A 19,282-nucleotide genomic window follows, 5' to 3' on the forward strand; every position below is an offset into this window, starting at 1 on the left:
TCACACACACACACACACACACACACACCTCACATTACTTGCATACAGGGTCAGGCAATAAATTGTTGACCAACTGTATAATGCATCAATGTCTGACTTGAAATGGTCAAAGAGATCAAGTCTGCTCTCTCTGGAATAAAGAATAACCTGCTTTCTTCTGCAACCGTGTTGCCATTAACATTTGAAAAGGGCACACAGAAAGAATAAAACACTAAAAAAGAAGAAGAAGAATGGATGCAAGCGAGGTCACGCCGGTGATTTAAGAGCCATGTACACTTTCATGCTGCTAAAATTACATGGCAGAGGCTTTTTATTTTTGCACTATGATGTCAAATAGATGAGACATAAACAGACGCCCTCTAAAACCTCCTCACCTCACCAAGGTAACATGCTGAAATAATATAGTTATTTACACCCAACAAATCTGAGGGTCAGTGTTGTCCTGGGAAATTTTGAATGCATGTGAATGAACAAAATGTACAGTATGAATTTCACTGCATTAGATAAAATATCAAACCAAGTGGTATCTGCAAGCATGTGATGCTAGACTTTTTCTTAGAGCATTTTCCAATATGACTTGTTCTGTTCATTAATTATTCTGTTTATTTATTGCTTGCTTGAAAAGTGTGCTGGTATGAACATATGAATGCATCATGTATGCTATGATATGATTTGATCTAATGGAATGGCATTTATGCAATTTAAAAATGTTGGGGTCAAAAAAGCATATAAGAAACAAGTAACAATACAATAAATAATAAAATAAGCAATTTATAGAACTTACGCTACCTTTGAAAATATCTCGATTATTTCTGATCTAGAAGTGTTTTATCTAGAACTGAGGTTCATTGTAAGTACTTTCCAAATCATCACTATATAATTATGCTTTCCCTTTGCTTATGCAACACAAGTTTTTGTCCTCTTCTTCCAGATATTCCCAGCAGGATAAAATTCTCTGAGCAATTAAAGGAACCCCTGATGCAATTAGAGAGCTTGATACCAATCTTTGATCATAAAAATGAAGACGCAGGTTGGAGGAAGCCGATGGCACTGTCTGTATACTCTCAGTTATATTGCTTGTAAAAGGCCTATTTCAATAAAAAAAATAAAAAAAATGAAGGAAGGAAAAATATAAATTGTGAGTCTCTTCTGCCCCCCTGTGGTCAGATGTTGCATTGGATTTATTAACTTTATCTGAAATGTCATTTATTTTGTATAAAATGTCATAATAATGTGTTTAAGAATAAATATACCCTCCAGATTATCTATGTCTATATTATCTATAAAACAAATGCAATAATTAAAGGTAGCATAAACAGTATTTCAGAACTGCACTCAATAATATAGCCTACTGTATATCAATAAAAGATCTATAATAAACTGCTTTATGACAACAACAAAACATTTCAATTGCTAGTCATTTTACTACCTAAAAATAAATAAATAAATAAAATAGTTATTCTCTAAAAATATTTTCCTTCCTACATTGTTATCAGATAAGAGCTCATATTTCTAAGATATCAAACAATCAATCAATAAACCAAAATCCTATCTCTGATGACCTTGCTGTTCCTTCCCCCAGAGCAGACTGATAAATGAGATACAGCTTGTAGAAGTTAAAAAAATCTAATATAAGTAATCAATGTTTGCATCCAATTGTATTATAAGCCTCCGCAGGAGAGCGGTGTAAATAAAGTAGTTTGTAAAGCTGACTTGGCAGCTCCACAAATCTGAGAAAATTCATACCATCTATGAGAAATCCCTTCGCATCTGACTCGCAATGAAAGCGTAGACTGAAAAATGAAATGGGTTATGAAAGATGACATGTTCTGTGTGGATACTATCAAAGAAAGAAACTTATTACCAAATTTAGGCAATGCTTTTCTCCTCTCTGAAATTGTTTCCAAAAAATTGAGGAAAGACCACATGGCTCCATCACAATTCCAGAGATAATGATGCCTTTAACAATGGCCTACAGTAAAAACATATTACCACAGATACCCCTCAAGTCACAAGAAGGACGTTCATAGGGTGGATAGGGCCTTAAAACTGCTATTAAATTTCAATAAGCGGTGTAGCTATATATTTCTTTCTTTCTTTTTTCCCCCATCAAAATCGACTACAGTTTTACAGATTCCTATATTTGGTTGTAATTCAACATCTGAGTTTTATATACATTTTCTCTTCTGATCGACTTTATGAAAAAAAAGTGTGAGCTCAAAAGAAGCATTCGTCATAAAACAGCATGACATTTCTGTCTTTGAGTCAACATGCTTTTAAGCATAATTTTGAATTGTAATATTACCATACACATAAATATATATTATAATTATATAAATATCATAATTATAATCAGTGTTGGGGGTAACGCATTACAAGTAACGCGAGTTACGTAATCAGAGTACTTTTTTCAAGTAACTAGTAAAGTAACACATTACTTTTTCATTTACAAGAGTACTATAGTTATAAAATAGATATGAATATGCATTAATTCATCTCACTCACACAAAAAAAAAAAAAAGATTCAGTATGTAACGTAAATAGTTACTTTTTTATGGAGTAACGCAATATTGTAATGCATTACTTTTAAAAGTAACTTTCCCCAACACTGATTATAATACATATATGCTTTACAGTTACAAATTAACAAATACCACAAAACATTGCAGGAATCTCTAGAAAATACTTATAGATGCTGAAATTGTTGATTGTTGCTTTCCCACCAAAATGATGTCACTTCCTGAAGGACGATGTCTTTTATTAATTAAAGGGATTTTGCACACTAGACTAACTGTTAACTACAACAAAGACTAAAACATTATTTTAGTTTTGAGTTTTTTTTTTTTTTTTCTTAGAAATTAGTGCACAGCACCGGGAACATTGAAAAATAAGTAAACATTACAAAAAAAAAAAATGAACAAAATTATTCAAGATTTACCGCAAATGAATGTTCACATAAAAAATAAATATAAATATTTAAAATGAGTATTGTATAGTTATCTAATAGGCATACAATTATATGTATGATGCAGATATGAAAATATACGGCATAGCAGGAATGACTCTTTTATAAATGCGAACAATATAATAAAATGTATTCGTTTTCACCTAAATGGTTTACTGTGGTAACCAGTAGGCTATTTGTTTCTCACCCAAAATAAACCACGCCCCCTGTAGTTGCCGCGTGTCCACTCTGACTGAGAGCTTGTGAGGGGCGTGGTTAGGTTCATCATAGCACCGCCTATTGCGGAACATGCAAGTCAGCTGATAATGTTGAAGGAACGCACAAGTTAGAATGAACATAGGAAATCAGTGTTGTGTGTTTTTGAGTACTTTTCTCTGTATCAGTATTTGTTTAGGTGAGGACTACGATTTGGATGATAAAACTGGATTAGGACGATCGTTTGATGGCATTGGTAGTTTAAGCGGTGGTGGGGTCAGTGTTTTACTTTAGTGCGCTTCCTTTTTCTGAAGGGCTTAGTTTACAGAAAACGCTAACATCTGCATAACAATACCAACCAGTGTGTTATAAATGTTTTTACAGGCGACCTCGCGTTTGCTCGTCAATTATGCTGAACCATATCGGAGTCAGATTCTAGACTATCTATTCAAGGTGTGTTTGCTTTGCTTAGAAAGGAATCGGATCAGACTATGTTTATGTAATATTATGTATTTACATTATAGACTGTATACATGTCAATTTGTATTTAACAGCCTACATTTGGAGCCTCATTACAAATCCTGAAGGTTGAAATTGGAGGCGATGCTCAGACTACAGGTATAGGGCACTTTCACTTTTAAAACGTATGTACAGTGAATGTTTATCCATATGACCTATTACATGTAATGTTAATCATTTACAGATGGAACTGAGCCCTCACACATGCACTATGAAGATGATGAGAATTATTTTAGAGGATATGAATGGTGGCTTATGAAGGAAGCCAAGAAGAGGAATCCAAACATCACCCTCATAGGTAAAAAAAAAATAAATAAAAATTAATATCTAACAAATGGATCAAACAGGGCAAGCATGCAAAACTACTTACAATGCTCTTGTACTTATGCATTCAATCCCAAACTGTAATTAGTAGTTTTCACCTTTAATAATTTATTTTCAATAGGTCTACCATGGGCTTTTCCGGGATGGGTTGGAAATGGTGAAAACTGGCCATATAGTTTCCCTGATATCACTGCTTCTTATGTGGTGTCCTGGATTTTTGGGGCCAAGCAGTACCATGACTTGGACATTGATTATGTTGGGGTGAATGCATCTCATCTATTTCAATATACTCTCAGTTTTTCTGTGGCCATATTCCTCATTAACCTGAACATCTGATTATTTATTTATTGCTCAGATATGGAATGAAAGGAGTTTTAACAGTAAGTACATAAAGGTGAGTACTGTCAGAGTCTCATCTTTCATAATAATGTTTTTTTTAAATCTTTCACAGTATTACTGTGTATATTTGATAAAATAAATGGAACCTTGACCTAAAAATCTTACCGACCCTAAAATTTTGAAAAGTGAAATGGTGTCTGTCTTATTGTTACATTGGTTTTTTTTTTATGCTTTTACATATGCCCGTTACATTAGGTTTTTTTTTTTTTTGACTCATATACAGCATGTGAAACTTAAGTTTGGGTCAAAAATGGCCTTGTATATTTTCTTTCTCTGCAATGTTTGCTAGCTTTTGCGATATACACTGGATAAAAGTGGTCTGGAGAGAGTTAAAATCATTGCCAGTGATAACCTCTGGGAGCCGATCAGCTCTGTTGTAATTGCTGACAAAGAGCTACAGGATGCTGTTGAAATTTTAGGGTAAATCTTTTTGATTCCTTATTAAAATGTACATATCCTGTTTTTAAATATGTATTAATGGGAAAAAATATGTATAATGACATGTAGATATGTTTAAAGTGTGGTGATGTGAGATCCTGATGTTGGAATGGTTTGACTGACAGGGTTCATTATCCTGGCACCAACACAGTGCCTGAGGCCCTAAAGACTGGAAAGAAACTGTGGTCCTCTGAAGACTACAGTACCTTTAATGACAATGTTGGCGGAGGCTGCTGGGCCCGAATTCTCAACCAGAACTATGTCAATGGGAAAATGACAGCGTATGACACCTCTGATATTATCCGAATCATGTAGCATTTCCCAGTATATAAGGAGAAATATCACACATATAAACATTCAGACATATAAACGTGTATATTCAATGATGAGAAAAGCAGTTTGTGTTTGCTTTTAGGACCATATCTTGGAACCTTGTTTCTAGTTATTATGAGGACCTTCCCTTTGAAAGGGATGGACTAATGACTGCAAAAGAGCCATGGAGTGGAAATTATGTTGTCGAGTCCCCTATTTGGATAACAGGTAATGCATTTTTATATACTCTATATATGCATAAATATTATATGCATCATATACATAATGTGTGATATAACTATCAAAGTATTTGATTCATAAAATACTATAAGCCCACACTACCCAGTTTACGGAACCTGGCTGGACATACCTGCAGACAGTGGGACACTTCACACATGGCGGAAGTTATGTTGCATTAACTGATGAAAGAGGAAATCTAACAATAATCACTGAAACTATGGTGAGACTTTTGAAATTGATTTTCCACACAATTAGCATAGCATGCACTACCGTTCAAAAGTTAAGGGTTGCAAAGTTTTTTTAATTTTTTATGTTTTTATATATTTTTGAAAGAAGTCTCTTATGCTTGCCAAGGCTGGTGAGAATAGCATTTATTTGAAGTAGAAATCTTGTCTCTTTTGATCAATATAATGTATCCTTGATGAATACAAGCATTAAAAAAAACTTTTGAACAGTAGTGTACATATATCCTCTTAATGGTCTTTATATTTGTATGAAAACACGTCATTTTATTTTATTTTTTAGACCCATGATCACTCTGTGTGTATAAGACCTCCTCTGCCTTCATATGATGTCACTGACCAGAATGTAACCTTCCATCTGAAAGGGACTTTTGTACGTGGACTTTTTTTTCCCCCTCTTTTTTGTGGTTTAAATGGTTTATAATGGATACAATGACTTGAAATGTACGTAATTATTTGGAATAACTTTTTCTTTTTTTTTTACAGGCTTCAATCAGTGAGCTGCAGGTGTGGCATTCAAGGTTTGATTTCAAGACAAACAAGACAGCCCTCTTCCAAAATATCAAACCTATTAAAGTAAGTATATACATAAAATCAAGATATTCATGATATAATCTCTTTAAAAAGACGGTTACACTATTTTAAGGTGTCCTTGTTACAGTGTAATTAACTACATGTACTTACTATAGGGTTTGGCTTAGTAAGTACATGTAACATGTAACAAGGACACCTTAAAATAAAGTGCTACCAAAAAGACTTAATATAAGAAAGTCTGGGTTCTTAAAAAATATAAATAGGTTCAATAAATTGATTATTCTAATAATTATTTACTTGTTATTTGAAATCTAATGTAATATCTCTGTGTAAACTGTGAATGCTGTAGGTAACTGAAGGGTCTTTCAGCATAGAGCTTGATGTTGATGAGGTATATACATTTACTACTGTACGAAACGGTCAGAGAGGGAGTTACCCAGATCCTCCACCCTCTGCTCCCTTTCCTAAATCATACAAAGATGATTTTGATGTCTGTAAGTAGCTTTTAATAGTTATTCTAATACTTTTCACACAGTGTGTGCAAATCTAACAACTTCGACTTCCTGTCTCCCAGCTGGAAATCCATATTTCTCAGAGGCTCCAAACTTTGCAGATCAGACGGGGGTCTTTGAATACTTCACTAACCAGACAGATCCTGGACCTCATGTTTCCACTCTGCGACAGGTAGTCACTCAGCGTCCGGTGACCTGGGTTGCAGATGCTGATCAGACAATAAGTGTTATTGGTGATTATCAATGGTGAGGATTTTATAACTATTATGTACACTACCATTTAAAGGTTTGGTGTTAGAAATGAATAATTTAATTCAGTAAGGATTCAGTAAAAATATTTATAATGTTACAAAAACATTTATAATGCTGTTCTTTTTAACTTTCTACTAATCAAAGAAATGTTAAGCACAAATTTTTTTTTTTTCAACACTGATAAGAAATGTTTCTTGAGCACCAAATCAGCATATTAGAATGATTTCTGAAGAATCATGTGGCACTGAAGACTGTAGTAATGGCTGCTGAAAATTCAGCTTTGCCATCACAGGAATAAGTTACATTTTAAAATATATTAAAATGGAAACAGTTGTTTAAAATTGCAATAATATTTTATATCACAAATTGTTCTGTATTTTTGATAAAGTAAATGCAGCCCTAGTAAGCCTGAGACTTATTTCAAAAATAGCAACAAAACTTTTAAATGGTCATGTACTTGTACGTAAATAGATTCTATGCAGTTAACAGCTGTATGTACTTACGATTATCAGGCAAGACCTGATGGTGTCATGTGACATATACATGGAGTCTGTGCACGCTGGTGGAGTCTTCATTGCTGTCAGAGTGAACAAAGGTGGAGGTGTTGTCTCACATTTTCATTTTTGGGTGAACTATCCCTTTAAATTGTTCAATAGTGACAGTAAAGACATCTATAATGTTAAAAAAAAATTCTATTTCAAATAAATGCTGTTATTTGTATTCACCAAATAATCATAAAAAATGAATCAAATCAGCATATTATAATGATTTCTGATCATGTGGCACTGAAGACTGTAGTAATGGCTGCTGAAAATTCAGCTTTGCCATCACAGGAATAAGTTACATTTTAAAATATATTAAAATGGAAACAGTTGTTTAAAATTGCAATAATATTTTATATCACAAATTGTTCTGTATTTTTGATAAAGTAAATGCAGCCCTAGTAAGCCTGAGACTTATTTCAAAAATAGCAACAAAACTTTTAAATGGTCATGTACTTGTACGTAAATAGATTCTATGCAGTTAACAGCTGTATGTACTTACGATTATCAGGCAAGACCTGATGGTGTCATGTGACATATACATGGAGTCTGTGCACGCTGGTGGAGTCTTCATTGCTGTCAGAGTGAACAAAGGTGGAGGTGTTGTCCGAAGCACAAGGGGAGTCTTTCTCTGGGTCTATGCAGATGGCACCTACAAAGTCACAAATGACCTCAGTAAGCATCTGAATAATAAAAGCCTTGTTTTTTTGTTTCCTTTTTTCCCCTACTGCTGTAAGTTTGACTAAGCCAGGTCATATTTGCCCTTTGATCCAACAGATGGAATGACGGTTCTTGCTGAGGGCATGTCAGGAACTAGAGCACGTGTGTGGTACACACTGACCCTTACAGTCAAGGTCTGTTGAATTATATATGGAAATGTCAGATTTGTACTTCAGTTGATCTGTCATTTATTCTGTGTTTTTAGGGAAACTATGCATCAGCAGATCTCGATGGCTATCCCCTGTGGAAGAATGCAGTGCTCTGGGAGCCACGACATGGATGGGCGGCCATAGGCACTAGTTCATTTGAACTTGCACAGTTTGATAATTTTGCTATAGAGGCCTTAGCTTGATGGTTTTTGGTTTGCCATTGTTGTGACACTGTAAACAAGCAGACTGAATCAAACAGGTGTGTGACTAATGTGATTATGAAGAGATTTAAAGAGTTGTTAATTTTTTAAGGTTTCAGTTGCATCTACACCCAATGTGCATTAATAATAATATTAATAACTATAATAATAATTGAAACCATTGGTTTGTTTTAAGATGTCTAGAGAATTGACAGTGTGAGTTTTGTGAACTTTTTTGTTGTTAATTTAATTTGAATCTATATTTTTTCTAATAAATGACTGTTAAGCTGTAAAAAAGATCTTGCATTGTGTGTCATTTAAAGTAGGGCGAGCTGTACAAAATTGCGACATGATAAAGCACTGATATGTGCTTTATATTTTTAGCTTCATTATGAATGTCTTACCACACTCCTCCTAAATGTAAATGTATAGTGAAACAATATTTGTAATTTTTATGTAATGATGATTTGAATAATGAACATATTTAGCTAAAGACATTGTGACAGTAAGATCACATTGTTTTGTGAAGTTTAAGTAGGCCTATATTACAAAACATCAAACCTAGAGCAAATTTCTCATGTGGAAAAAATTAAAATTATAATTTTGTTGAATAATGATAGTCTACCTGCTCTAACCAGCTTGATCCAAGTCTACCAAGTCTCTGCCCCATCAGCGGTTAGTCCAGATGATCAATCATCTAGCTCAGCTTGGACCAGATAATGACCACAACTGACCAGCATGATCAATCACACACAACCATCTGCCATCAGAAACGTATGTAATGTCATGTCTGTGGAGCAGCACAGCAACATTTAGACTACTGAGAAATATCCATGTTCTATGCGTTGTTTTACTTGATTTATGTTAGCTCATAATATTATGATAAATGTAACTTTATATATAAGGCTAAAGCTAGACTCTACCATCATAGGTCATAAATAATGCAATCACTGTAAGTGTACAAATATTAATTCTTTTGTCCGTATTTTGTTATCTAGACACCACCTTATTTTTTATTTATTTATGTAAATGATTTGTATTATTTATAGAGGCTTATGTTGTAAACGCTTCCAAAATCAGCTTTGTATTTAGTGTCATATACGCACGTTGAACCACGTGAACGCACCTGTTTCCTAGCAACAAAACAACAACAACAGAATGGCAGACAAGACTGAGGAGATGCCGCAAAACGCCCGACGTGTTTTTATTAACGATATTGATAAATATACATCGAAAAATATAGCAAGGGTAAGATTTATTTATTTATTTTGCAATATTATATATAGAAAAACTGGGTCACATGTTTTAGCTTAATAATTATAGACACTGCTTGAAATTAAATGTCAACTTGCAGGGCAGTTATGTCCATACGTTACTACTGTATATTTCGTTTACCCTTATTTTCCTGTCTTTAGATTTTAGACGCATGTGTGGTTGGTGCATCTCTTGTGGACCCTGGAGAGGCTGATGTGGAGGAAGATGACGACAGGCTGCATGATGAGCAACCAAAACTCAAAGGTGCAACCTTCCAGATTGTGGGAACAGTTTCCAGCCAAACAGAGGAGAAGTGCAGTTTCATTGCTGAAGAGCACAGCGTAAATAAATCACAACTAGCCTACAGAATTATGCAGAAGATATGAATTTTAGAAGTTGTTGTCAATTGTATTTTTCATCAAATCCCTTTTACTCCCCACCAGAACTTGAAGCGAGAAGACCTTCTACATCATCTAATGAAATGCGATGTGGTCATTTATAATATTACTCAGTATGCCAATCAGATAGATGAAGCCCAGTGGGCTGTGTCAGGTATCACATTTTTATTAAATCCATGTGCCATTTCTTGCTATAAATCTTTTTCCTGAGCAGATGCTAGTTTAATTATCATCCAATCACAGCTCTTCATGAAGAAATGGACCAGTTTTCTGGGCCCAAGATGTTTATCCTGGTGTCAACAATCATGACGTGGGCTATGACTAAACCAGCTGATAAAGTAGGAATAATTAAAGTGATCAAATAAGTACTCTATTGATCAGCATGCAAAACAAGATTAAAAGGTTGAATTAATGAATATTTTTAACTCCACTATAGGATTATCCAGAGATTCCTTTTACAGAAGAGCACTACAGGAGAAGAAAAGCACACCCCAACTTCCATGATCATATCGGTTTGGAGAAACTTGTGGTCAAATTAGGCAAAACTGTAAGCAAGAACCCCTTGCAGAAGAATATTTAGTTTTCCATTTTAGAAAAGCAATGCAATATTAAACAGCTGTACACACTATTTATAGTTGCTAATAATGTTTGCAACACTTCAAGTGAGCAGTACTTTAAAAGTGTGAAGTTCATATTTATTTATAAATGATTTTCAGAAAAGCTCCCAGTTCTCTACATATGTTGTTGCAGCAGGGCTACAGTATGGAATGGGAGAACACATCTTCCATTTATTTTTTAAGGTAAATCATATGCACATACTTTAAAAAGCATCACACTTGTAATTACTTTGTGCTAATTAAAGAGTTGAAGCTAAACAGTTGCTCTATGTAGATGTCATGGTTGGGGGAAGTCTCCCAGGTGCCCATCTTTGGAGATGGCTCCAATATTATTCCCACTATTCACATCAAAGATCTGGCAGGGTAAGTAATATTGTGAAGCTTTTTATGAATACTAAATTACTGGGCATTTACACCCCTTTGATTTGTATTCATGAAGGATCATCCAAAATATCATTGACCACAAGCCAAAGTCACAATACTTTGTTGCGGTTGATGATTACAAAAACACAATGGAGGATATCATAAAGGTGAGATTTTACACATTTAGTATGTATGTATGTATATGTATGTGTGTGTGTGTGTGTGTGAGAGACCCTGGACCACAAAACCAGTCATAAGGGTACATTTTTCGAAATTGAGATTTATACATGATCTGAAAGCTGAATAAATGCGCTTTCCATCGATGTATGTGGTGTGTTAGGATAGGACAATATTTGGCCGAGATGCAACTATTTGAAAATATGGAATCTGAGGGTGCAAAAAAATCTAAATATTGAGAGAATCGCCTTTAAAGTTGTCCGAATGAACTCCTTAGCAATGCATATTATTACTAATCAAAAATTACGTTTTTATATATTTACGGTAGGAAATTTGCAAAATATCTTCATGGAGCATGTTCTTTACTTAATATCCTAATGATTTTTGGCATAAAAGAAAAATCGATAATTTTTTTTGTGACGTGACGTATGGTGACCCATACTCGGAATTACTGCTCTGCATTTACCCATCCAAAGTGCAAACACACAGCAGTGAACACACACCGTGAACACACACCCGGAGCAGTGGGCAGCCATTTATGCTGCGGCGCCCGGGGAGCAGTTGGGGGTTCGGTGCCTTGCTCAAGGGCACCTCAGTCGTGGTATTGAAGGTGGGAGAGAGCGCTGTACATTCACTCCCCCCACCTACAATCCCTGTCGGTACGAGACTCGAACCCACAACCTTTGGGTTATGATTCCAACTCTCTAACCATTAGGCCACGACTTCCCCAAATAAATGATTTTCAGAAAAGCTCCCAGTTCTCTACATATGTGTCACGATGCACACACACGAGGAACGAGGAGACGCTGGAGAATACTTTACCAAGACTTTATTTTCAGGAACCAAGGGAGACGAGCTCAGGAAGACGTTTAACAGCGGACAGAGAACTTGGGACTGGGAACACTATTTATACACACAGGAGGAGGGGATGACGAGACACACCTGGGAGCAATGAAACACTAATCAGGGGAGGAACAGGAAACTAACCAAATAAGGTCATGGGAAGGCACATGGGGAGCAGGACACACACAAAACATGGAACAGAGTATGACAATATGTTGTTGCATCAGGGCTACAGTATGGAATGTATGGAATCAGGGCTACAGTATGGAATAATTTTGACCCATACACTGTATTTTTGGCTATTGCTACAAATATACCCCAGAGACTTAAGACTGGTTTTGTGGTCCAAGGTCACATATATATAAATGGTTCTCATTCAAAGAAATCTTCTTCCTCAAGGCAGTAACACTCGTACTTGGACCAGGAAAAACTCAGAATGTTACAAAAGAGGAGATTTATCTCACACGGGATCTGACGGTAAGAATCAATGCCAGTTGTTCTGACATACTACAGTGAAGATTATCAATATTGTACAGTTTTGGTTTTGTATTGACAGTTTTTTCTCTTCCACTTTCTGCAGCAAACAGATATTGATTCTTTGCTTGTCAACCTTCGTATTGAAGCAACATATCTGAAAGAGAATTTTAACATTCAGTGGGTGTCAGAAACTGGCATGGTTGAAAACATTGAGCGGATTACTGAAGAATACAAGCAGACTAGGGGATTGTTGGTACGCTGAAATACTCTAGCGTTTTTGATACTTCCTCTATGTTGAAGATCAGAGTTGGGATCTTTGACTTCATCAAACGTTTTACAGTATAAACAACACCTGTTTATATTTGTCCCAGCCCCTTCGTATCTGCATCCTGGGACCACCTGCTGTTGGGAAGAGCACTATAGCGGAGAGGATATGCAGGCATTACAAACTTCACCATGTTAAGCTTAAGGAGACAATCACTGAAACATTAGAAAACCTGGTCAGTGTTGTACAACACCCAGAATTTATTCACAACCATCAAAGCATGTTCATATAATTCAGATATTATTTAAAAAGATAGTTCACCCAAAAATGAAAACTGTCATCATTTACTCAACCTCAAGTTGTTCCAAACCTGTATGAGTTTCTTACTTCTGTTGAATATATCTGATGAAGATATTTTGACAAATGTTAGGAACCAAACTTGACTTCCAGTAGGGACAAAATAACATGGAATCATTGGCTACCATCAACGGTTACCAACATTCTTCAAGATACCTTCTTTTGTGAAATTCATACAGGTGGAACACCATGAGGGTGAGATAAATGATGACCACATTTTCATTTTCGGGTGAACTATCCCTTTAATATATATATATCCCTGTAAGTAAATATATCCCTGTAGTGACATCCTTTCTGTTTTTATGCATTGAAAAAATATCTTTAAATTGTTTATACTGATGATTAATTGAATCAATCAGGAGTCGTGTGTTGGTATGGAGGATGAGGAAAACGATCAGAGTGAAGCTCAGGAGTTTCTGGACACTCTGAAGGAAAACATAAATCAGAATGGAGGTTGTATATTTGTAATTTTTGATGTGATATATATTGAAATGATACATATTAAGATTTTTGTTGTTGTTGTTGTTTAGGACGGATAGATGACCAATATGTGATTCGTATAATGAGGGACAAACTCAGGACTAAACCCTGTATGAACCAGGGCTTTGTTTTGGACGGTTTTCCAAAGACATACGAGCAGGCGAAGGAGTTATTTACTGGTGAGAAATATGCCCCTTTTTAGGTGATATATTAACCAATTAAATCATTATTCTGATTAATAATACATGAGTTTTGATTTGCTGCATGATTATTTAAATTTTCAACAGGTGATGAAGAGCCTGAGGACTTGCGATCTAAACATGAGAAAAAGATCATTCCAGGTCTGTAATTAATTAATGTAAAGTATAATGCAGATTAGAAATGCCTTTTTTCTCCATCATAATTATTAGCCTTAAGATTTGAGTCTTGCATGACTGATTTGAATCGTATAAAATTCATTTAGCTAGACAAAGTGTTCAAAAGTTTAATAGTTGTAAAAGGAATCTCTCATATTACTCACCAAAAGTTGAATTTAAAAAAGTAATTTTTGCATGAGAGAGCTGTGCAGTCTTGTTCAGCTGAGTTTTACATAATGTGAACTTTTTCAGTGAGATGTTATATTTGTAGACAGATGAACTGAGAATATGACACCTACAACTCAGTTAAAAGATATACTTTAACAGGTGGCTTTAAACATTGCTATGACACTAGTGAAACAGTCATCTGTCTCTTCTTCAGAGTTTGTGTTCTTTGTCGACGCCACTGATGTTTTCCTGAAAACCCGCGTTCTGAATCTACCCGAGACTGTTGTAGAAGGAACTTCCTACACTCCTGAACAGTTCCTTCACCGCTTAGCCAATTTCAGAGAAAGAAATGTAGAGGATGAGACGTTGCTGAACTACTTTGAGGATCTGGAGATTCATCCTGAGCATTTAGGTAACGTTAAAGGAGTGAACCAAATCACATTTTAATGAAGTGCAGTAATACTACATCTGTTGATCTAACAAATACAGGCTAAGCATTAAGGTACGGTCACATTTACAAATTTTCCTGGACAAAATCCAGACATTTCACTATGAATCCACATTTACAAGCAAAACCAGTCCAAACTCGGGTCTAACAAATATGTTGGTGGGTTTTGATGTGAGAGAATGAAAGGAGATGGACTTTTTGACTGGAGTAAGCATTATTATAGATTAGAAGTGACCGTTAAAATGCTTTAATGAGGGATTTGTTTCTTACAAAAATGCAGCTTTTCACTTCACAAGACGTTAATTGATGGACTGAAGTCATGTGGATTACTTGTGGATTATTGTGATGTTTTTATCAGCTGTTTGGACTCTCATTCTGACGGCACCCATTCACAAGTGTGGCCTAAGTGTCCAAATACCTGTATATCTATTTTCCTTATTTCCCTTTTATTTCAGAGATTACAAGCAATGATGAGAGTGAATACCTGCTGGTCATAGAGAAGGTTTGCAAAAAGGTGGGCAAACCAAAGAACTATGGGATAATATTAGAAGAGGTGGAGGAAGAAGAGCGGCGGCAAGCAGAACAGCAGCTAAAGGAAAGGGCAGCACAAAGAGCCGAGGCAGAGCGCCGGGAGGAAGAAGAGGCCCAACAGAGAGATCAGCGCTGGGGGGAATGGGTAAGCACCTGCATTCCATCCTCTGATAACTACAGTGGATTCAGTGCATTGTTATAAACTTTATAAATATATAAAAATATGCTAATCTCTTCTTGTCTATGAGATGTTAGTGTGTGTTTGTGTGTTTTAAGAATCAGCAACTTGAGGAGGTGAGGAGACAAGAACATGACCTGTTGGAATCTCAGTCAGAACTTTTAAGGAACTATCTGATGAAGGATGTGATGCCCACTCTCACCCAAGGGCTCATCGAATGCTGTAGAATACGTCCTGACGACCCCATAGACTTCCTGGTAGGTTGGTCATCTTAATAATACTTATTAGATTCATTTGTTTTTCTGGAAGAATTGTCAAATTGTCACTCTTTGTATCTTTCAGGCTGAGTACCTTCTCAAAAATAATCCTGAAGGGTAATAAAACATGGACATTATTTGCCCTGGGGTTTCAGCAGCAAGTATAACTTTTTGTCCTAGAGAGGTTTATTTCAGTCTTAATGTTCATTTAAAATCTAAATCTTTAATACAGTCGGTGATTATGAATAATAATTATACTGTAATGCTGTGTGTAATGATGCAAATCAAATAGAAAACAATTTTATTTCACTGTGTTTATCTATCCATGGATTTAAAATGCAAAAAAAACAAACAAAAAAAACATTAAAAGGTTGATTGAATGAAGCTGTTAATTGGAAGTTCATTTGTGGAAAGTATGTCCATCATGTCATGATTAGTCTCATTTTTGTCCTCTGCTTTCAAAGGATAAATGTTACAAATGGCAGATAATTAACAGACCATTTTAGCTAGCACATAATTAATTTCATTAGTAAAATAAACAAATACTGCACTTTAGGAAGTGCTGTAGCTCCTTCAGTTCACCTTTTAATATGATAATACATTAACATAGTCCTTAGTGCCAGTTTCTCTGTTCTCAAATAGAAGACTATTATACTAACTAAAACAATGATACAATGCAGAAGGGCCACAAAGTGTGCAAGAGTCCAGTTTACAGCAGGCAATAACAGAACCCAAAGATATGAGGAATCATAGGGTAAACGGCAGCAGAAGGTGGCAATAAACAATAAACCGGGTTGGAATTTGCAAGTCAAGTGCAACCACAATAGATGTACAGCTGCTAAGGACGAGATTGTGTATGACAAAGCACAGGTGCTTGAGGTTAGGCAGAAATATTGGCTGTCTGTAATATGGATGGGCCCCGAGTGGAAACTGTTTATGAATCTGTTTATCAGCACTTTTGATGCAGAACAAACTTTTTAAAATATCAGCCCTTTGGGTCTCTAAGAGTGTCAATCTGAAATTCAGCTACTCAAATGGGCAAACATCAGTGATCGGAGATATGATAATTTAACAAGCTTCTCTGACTTTTAAATGTATTGAAAATATTGCATTAGGAAATAAATCCTATGTATATATGCTGTATATAACATAAGATATTTTTAGGGCATGTTTTGAGGCCAAAATTTTTATTTTGTTTTATTTGTATTTTTAGAAGAATATTTTATTGTACATTGACTTAGTTACCTAAAATGTCTACTTAAAAATCAATAAAAATATATACTTTAATATATACTGTTATATAAGTTCAGGGTCAAGATTTTTTGACAGAAAAATTAAAAGAACTGCATTTATTTTATTTTTATTTATTTTTTTTTTTTGTAACAAAATCTTTACTGTCACTTTTGATTAATTTAATGCATCTTTGCTAAAAGTATCCCTGCCAAAAGTATTAATGGTTAAGAATACAAGTACTATTTTATTAATTAAAATTATTTTTAAAATCTCACTAAACAAACTTTTGGTAAGCTACAATTCTTTCTTTCAAGACTTTAGCAGGTTACTATATAGGTATGTACCACTAGATGGCACTCCTACCCATGCAATACAACATATTTCTTTTCCTTTTGATTTCCCTCCAAGACCACTAAGATTGAAACATCCCATTTGACCACATACTGTCACTGTGGAAACATTTATGTATGTTAAACAGTTAGGCCTGAGATTATACTACTACTGCAAACCTTTATAAATATCAATAAGAACTTTTTTCCCCCACTGCATTGAACTATATTTGCACCTTTTGGATCAATAAAGCATGCCTATTGATATAATTAAAAAAAACAAATAAATTCAGCATCAAGTATAACTTCTGTTGTTCTGTTTTTGAGAGATTTTGTTTATTTCAGTCTTTAATTACTTTTAATGATAATTCTAAGGAATAAATACAATGCAAATCAAATAGAACAATGCATTTACCTACCTATGCGTGCACACACACACACAATTTATTTTTTCGTATTTATGTTTTCAACTATATTTGCACCTTTAGCTCAATAAAGCATACCTATTATTAGTATCAGGAGCTAAATGCGTCAAATGTAAGTACAGCAGTCTGTACAGTTGTGTTCACTTATGTCACTACATTAGAGACCGGAGTATCTCTGGCTGTAAAACAGGCAATCCAAAACCCTGTCTGCATTTGGAGGGGGGGAGTGTTTTGTTGCTTAGGAACAGTTGTGTCTGTGTCTCAGTGGGGGTCTCCTTGTGAATATCATTATGTTCCCTTCAATCGACAAAAATGACACATTTTTCTTGTCTGCCAATATTTATCATTGGCTGCACTCACTTGCAGGGCCTGAAAATGTATTTTTATTAATTACAGGGCAGAATCTGTGATTGTAACTAACTTTGTATCAACATAATATTCTAGATATCTACAATGAAAGGTCTTTTCATGTTGACAAACTACGAGAACATAAGCAAAAGTAAAATGCATGTGGTTGTTTTGTTCAATATACCTTGTTTTTGCTCATAAAAAGCCTGGCAAGTCAACAAAGTATTTTTTTTACTACTTTAACTAACTCTCACCGACTGAAAGAGTGAAAGAAAGCGAGATTGATCCATTTTCTCCTGCAACAATATAGCAGTGAAAAGAATTAAAGATCATTTAGAAGTCGTGAGATGTAATTGTACATGTTCTGTTGCTCACGGATAAAACAGACGGAGCAGGTGAGGCCAGAGGACGTGGCGAGGAGCGGAAAGGTACCCGGCGAGTCTGCACGCTACGACTGATTGTGCGCAGGATCATGTTGACAGGAGGAAGGAGGAGATGCAGCCACACATACAGCAGGGATGCTGGGTGCCTAGGCCAGAAATTCATCAAAATGGGGGAACACCTCCAAGAAATGTGCGTCAGACAGTGTGTGCTCCTCTCGCATCGTCCCTTTGTAAAGTCAGTGAAATGTTTCAATGATCGATGACGATTAAGGGTGTCACGTAAGAACAAGGTGCATTAGAAATAGAGTGGACTGTCCTCTATAATTGCTGACCTTGAAGTCAAAATATGAAAATTATAAATTTACACATTTGAACAAGTCTTTTCAGCTTCTGATTGATTATATCATAATGTATTTATTTAGGTTTTTTTTTTTACTTTTCACATGTTTGCCTTTTTATGAATTGGTTTGTTTCATACAGCTAAAATATATTTTATATTTATTCATTAAAATTATTTATTTAGGTTCGATTGTATTTTTATTTATTTATTTTACTTTTCACGTGTTTGCCTTATGGCTTGTTTTTTATTTTTTTAAACTATAATATATACAGTGTGTGCTCCTCTCGCATCGTCCCTTTGGAAAGTCAGTGAAATGTTTCAATGATCGATGACGATTAAGGGTGTCACGTAAGAACAAGGTGCATTAGAAATAGAGTGGACTGTCCTCTATAATTGCTGACCTTGAAGTCAAAATATGAAAATTATAAATTTACACATTTGAACAAGTCTTTTCAGCTTCTGATTGTGTTATCAGAGGGTATTACTTATTACCTTTAAAGTGAGTGAGTGAG

The 19,282-nt window shown here is 35.1% G+C and overlaps 2 protein-coding genes across 4 annotated transcripts; both read left to right on the forward strand.

Moving 5' to 3' along the window:
* The first annotated feature begins 3,245 nt into the window (after nt 1–3,245).
* On the forward strand, nt 3,246–8,777 carry LOC107668594 (galactocerebrosidase-like). 3 transcript variants are annotated; one of them, XM_016460532.1, is made up of 18 exons: nt 3,246–3,436; nt 3,545–3,613; nt 3,715–3,778; nt 3,864–3,977; nt 4,125–4,264; nt 4,359–4,397; nt 4,692–4,822; nt 4,966–5,121; nt 5,256–5,380; nt 5,485–5,612; nt 5,918–6,007; nt 6,121–6,210; nt 6,518–6,662; nt 6,743–6,926; nt 7,445–7,533; nt 8,075–8,149; nt 8,252–8,328; nt 8,400–8,777. In XM_016460532.1, exons 1-18 carry the CDS (start codon nt 3,296–3,298, stop codon nt 8,544–8,546), a joined length of 2,004 nt encoding a protein of 667 aa, XP_016316018.1. In that variant the 5' UTR covers nt 3,246–3,295; the 3' UTR covers nt 8,547–8,777. The 3 variants fall into 3 exon arrangements, with proteins under 3 accessions (XP_016316018.1, XP_016316017.1, XP_016316019.1); XM_016460531.1 differs by having other exon boundaries at nt 7,445–7,527; nt 8,069–8,149; XM_016460533.1 differs by lacking the exon at nt 7,445–7,533 and having other exon boundaries at nt 7,986–8,149.
* A 924-nt stretch (nt 8,778–9,701) lies between these two features.
* On the forward strand, nt 9,702–15,872 carry LOC107668591 (adenylate kinase 7-like). Its single transcript, XM_016460526.1, has 18 exons — nt 9,702–9,791; nt 9,959–10,138; nt 10,241–10,349; nt 10,439–10,533; nt 10,632–10,742; nt 10,912–10,995; nt 11,087–11,175; nt 11,252–11,342; nt 12,595–12,672; nt 12,776–12,925; nt 13,044–13,172; nt 13,654–13,747; nt 13,825–13,953; nt 14,062–14,115; nt 14,513–14,710; nt 15,202–15,422; nt 15,554–15,712; nt 15,798–15,872. Exons 1-18 carry the CDS (start codon nt 9,702–9,704, stop codon nt 15,831–15,833), a joined length of 2,097 nt encoding a protein of 698 aa, XP_016316012.1. The 3' UTR covers nt 15,834–15,872.
* The last annotated feature ends 3,410 nt before the right edge of the window (nt 15,873–19,282 follow it).

Source organism: Sinocyclocheilus anshuiensis, unplaced genomic scaffold, assembly GCF_001515605.1.
Source record: "Sinocyclocheilus anshuiensis isolate Anshui unplaced genomic scaffold, SAMN03320099.WGS_v1.1 scaffold2047, whole genome shotgun sequence".
Taxonomy (NCBI): domain Eukaryota; kingdom Metazoa; phylum Chordata; class Actinopteri; order Cypriniformes; family Cyprinidae; genus Sinocyclocheilus; species Sinocyclocheilus anshuiensis.

Excerpts from the sequence above, each read along its gene's own strand:
- LOC107668594 (XM_016460532.1), top strand. The coding sequence starts at position 3,296 with ATGAACATAGGAAATCAGTGTTGTGTGTTTTTGAGTACTTTTCTCTGT. Across the intron at positions 3,978-4,124 it reads TCCAAACATCACCCTCATAG|GTCTACCATGGGCTTTTCCG; the intron begins GTAAAAAAAAAA and ends TATTTTCAATAG. Across the intron at positions 6,008-6,120 it reads TCCATCTGAAAGGGACTTTT|GCTTCAATCAGTGAGCTGCA; the intron begins GTACGTGGACTT and ends TTTTTTTTACAG.
- LOC107668591 (XM_016460526.1), top strand. The coding sequence starts at position 9,702 with ATGGCAGACAAGACTGAGGAGATGCCGCAAAACGCCCGACGTGTTTTT. Across the intron at positions 10,350-10,438 it reads AGCCCAGTGGGCTGTGTCAG|CTCTTCATGAAGAAATGGAC; the intron begins GTATCACATTTT and ends ATCCAATCACAG. Across the intron at positions 15,713-15,797 it reads ACGACCCCATAGACTTCCTG|GCTGAGTACCTTCTCAAAAA; the intron begins GTAGGTTGGTCA and ends TGTATCTTTCAG.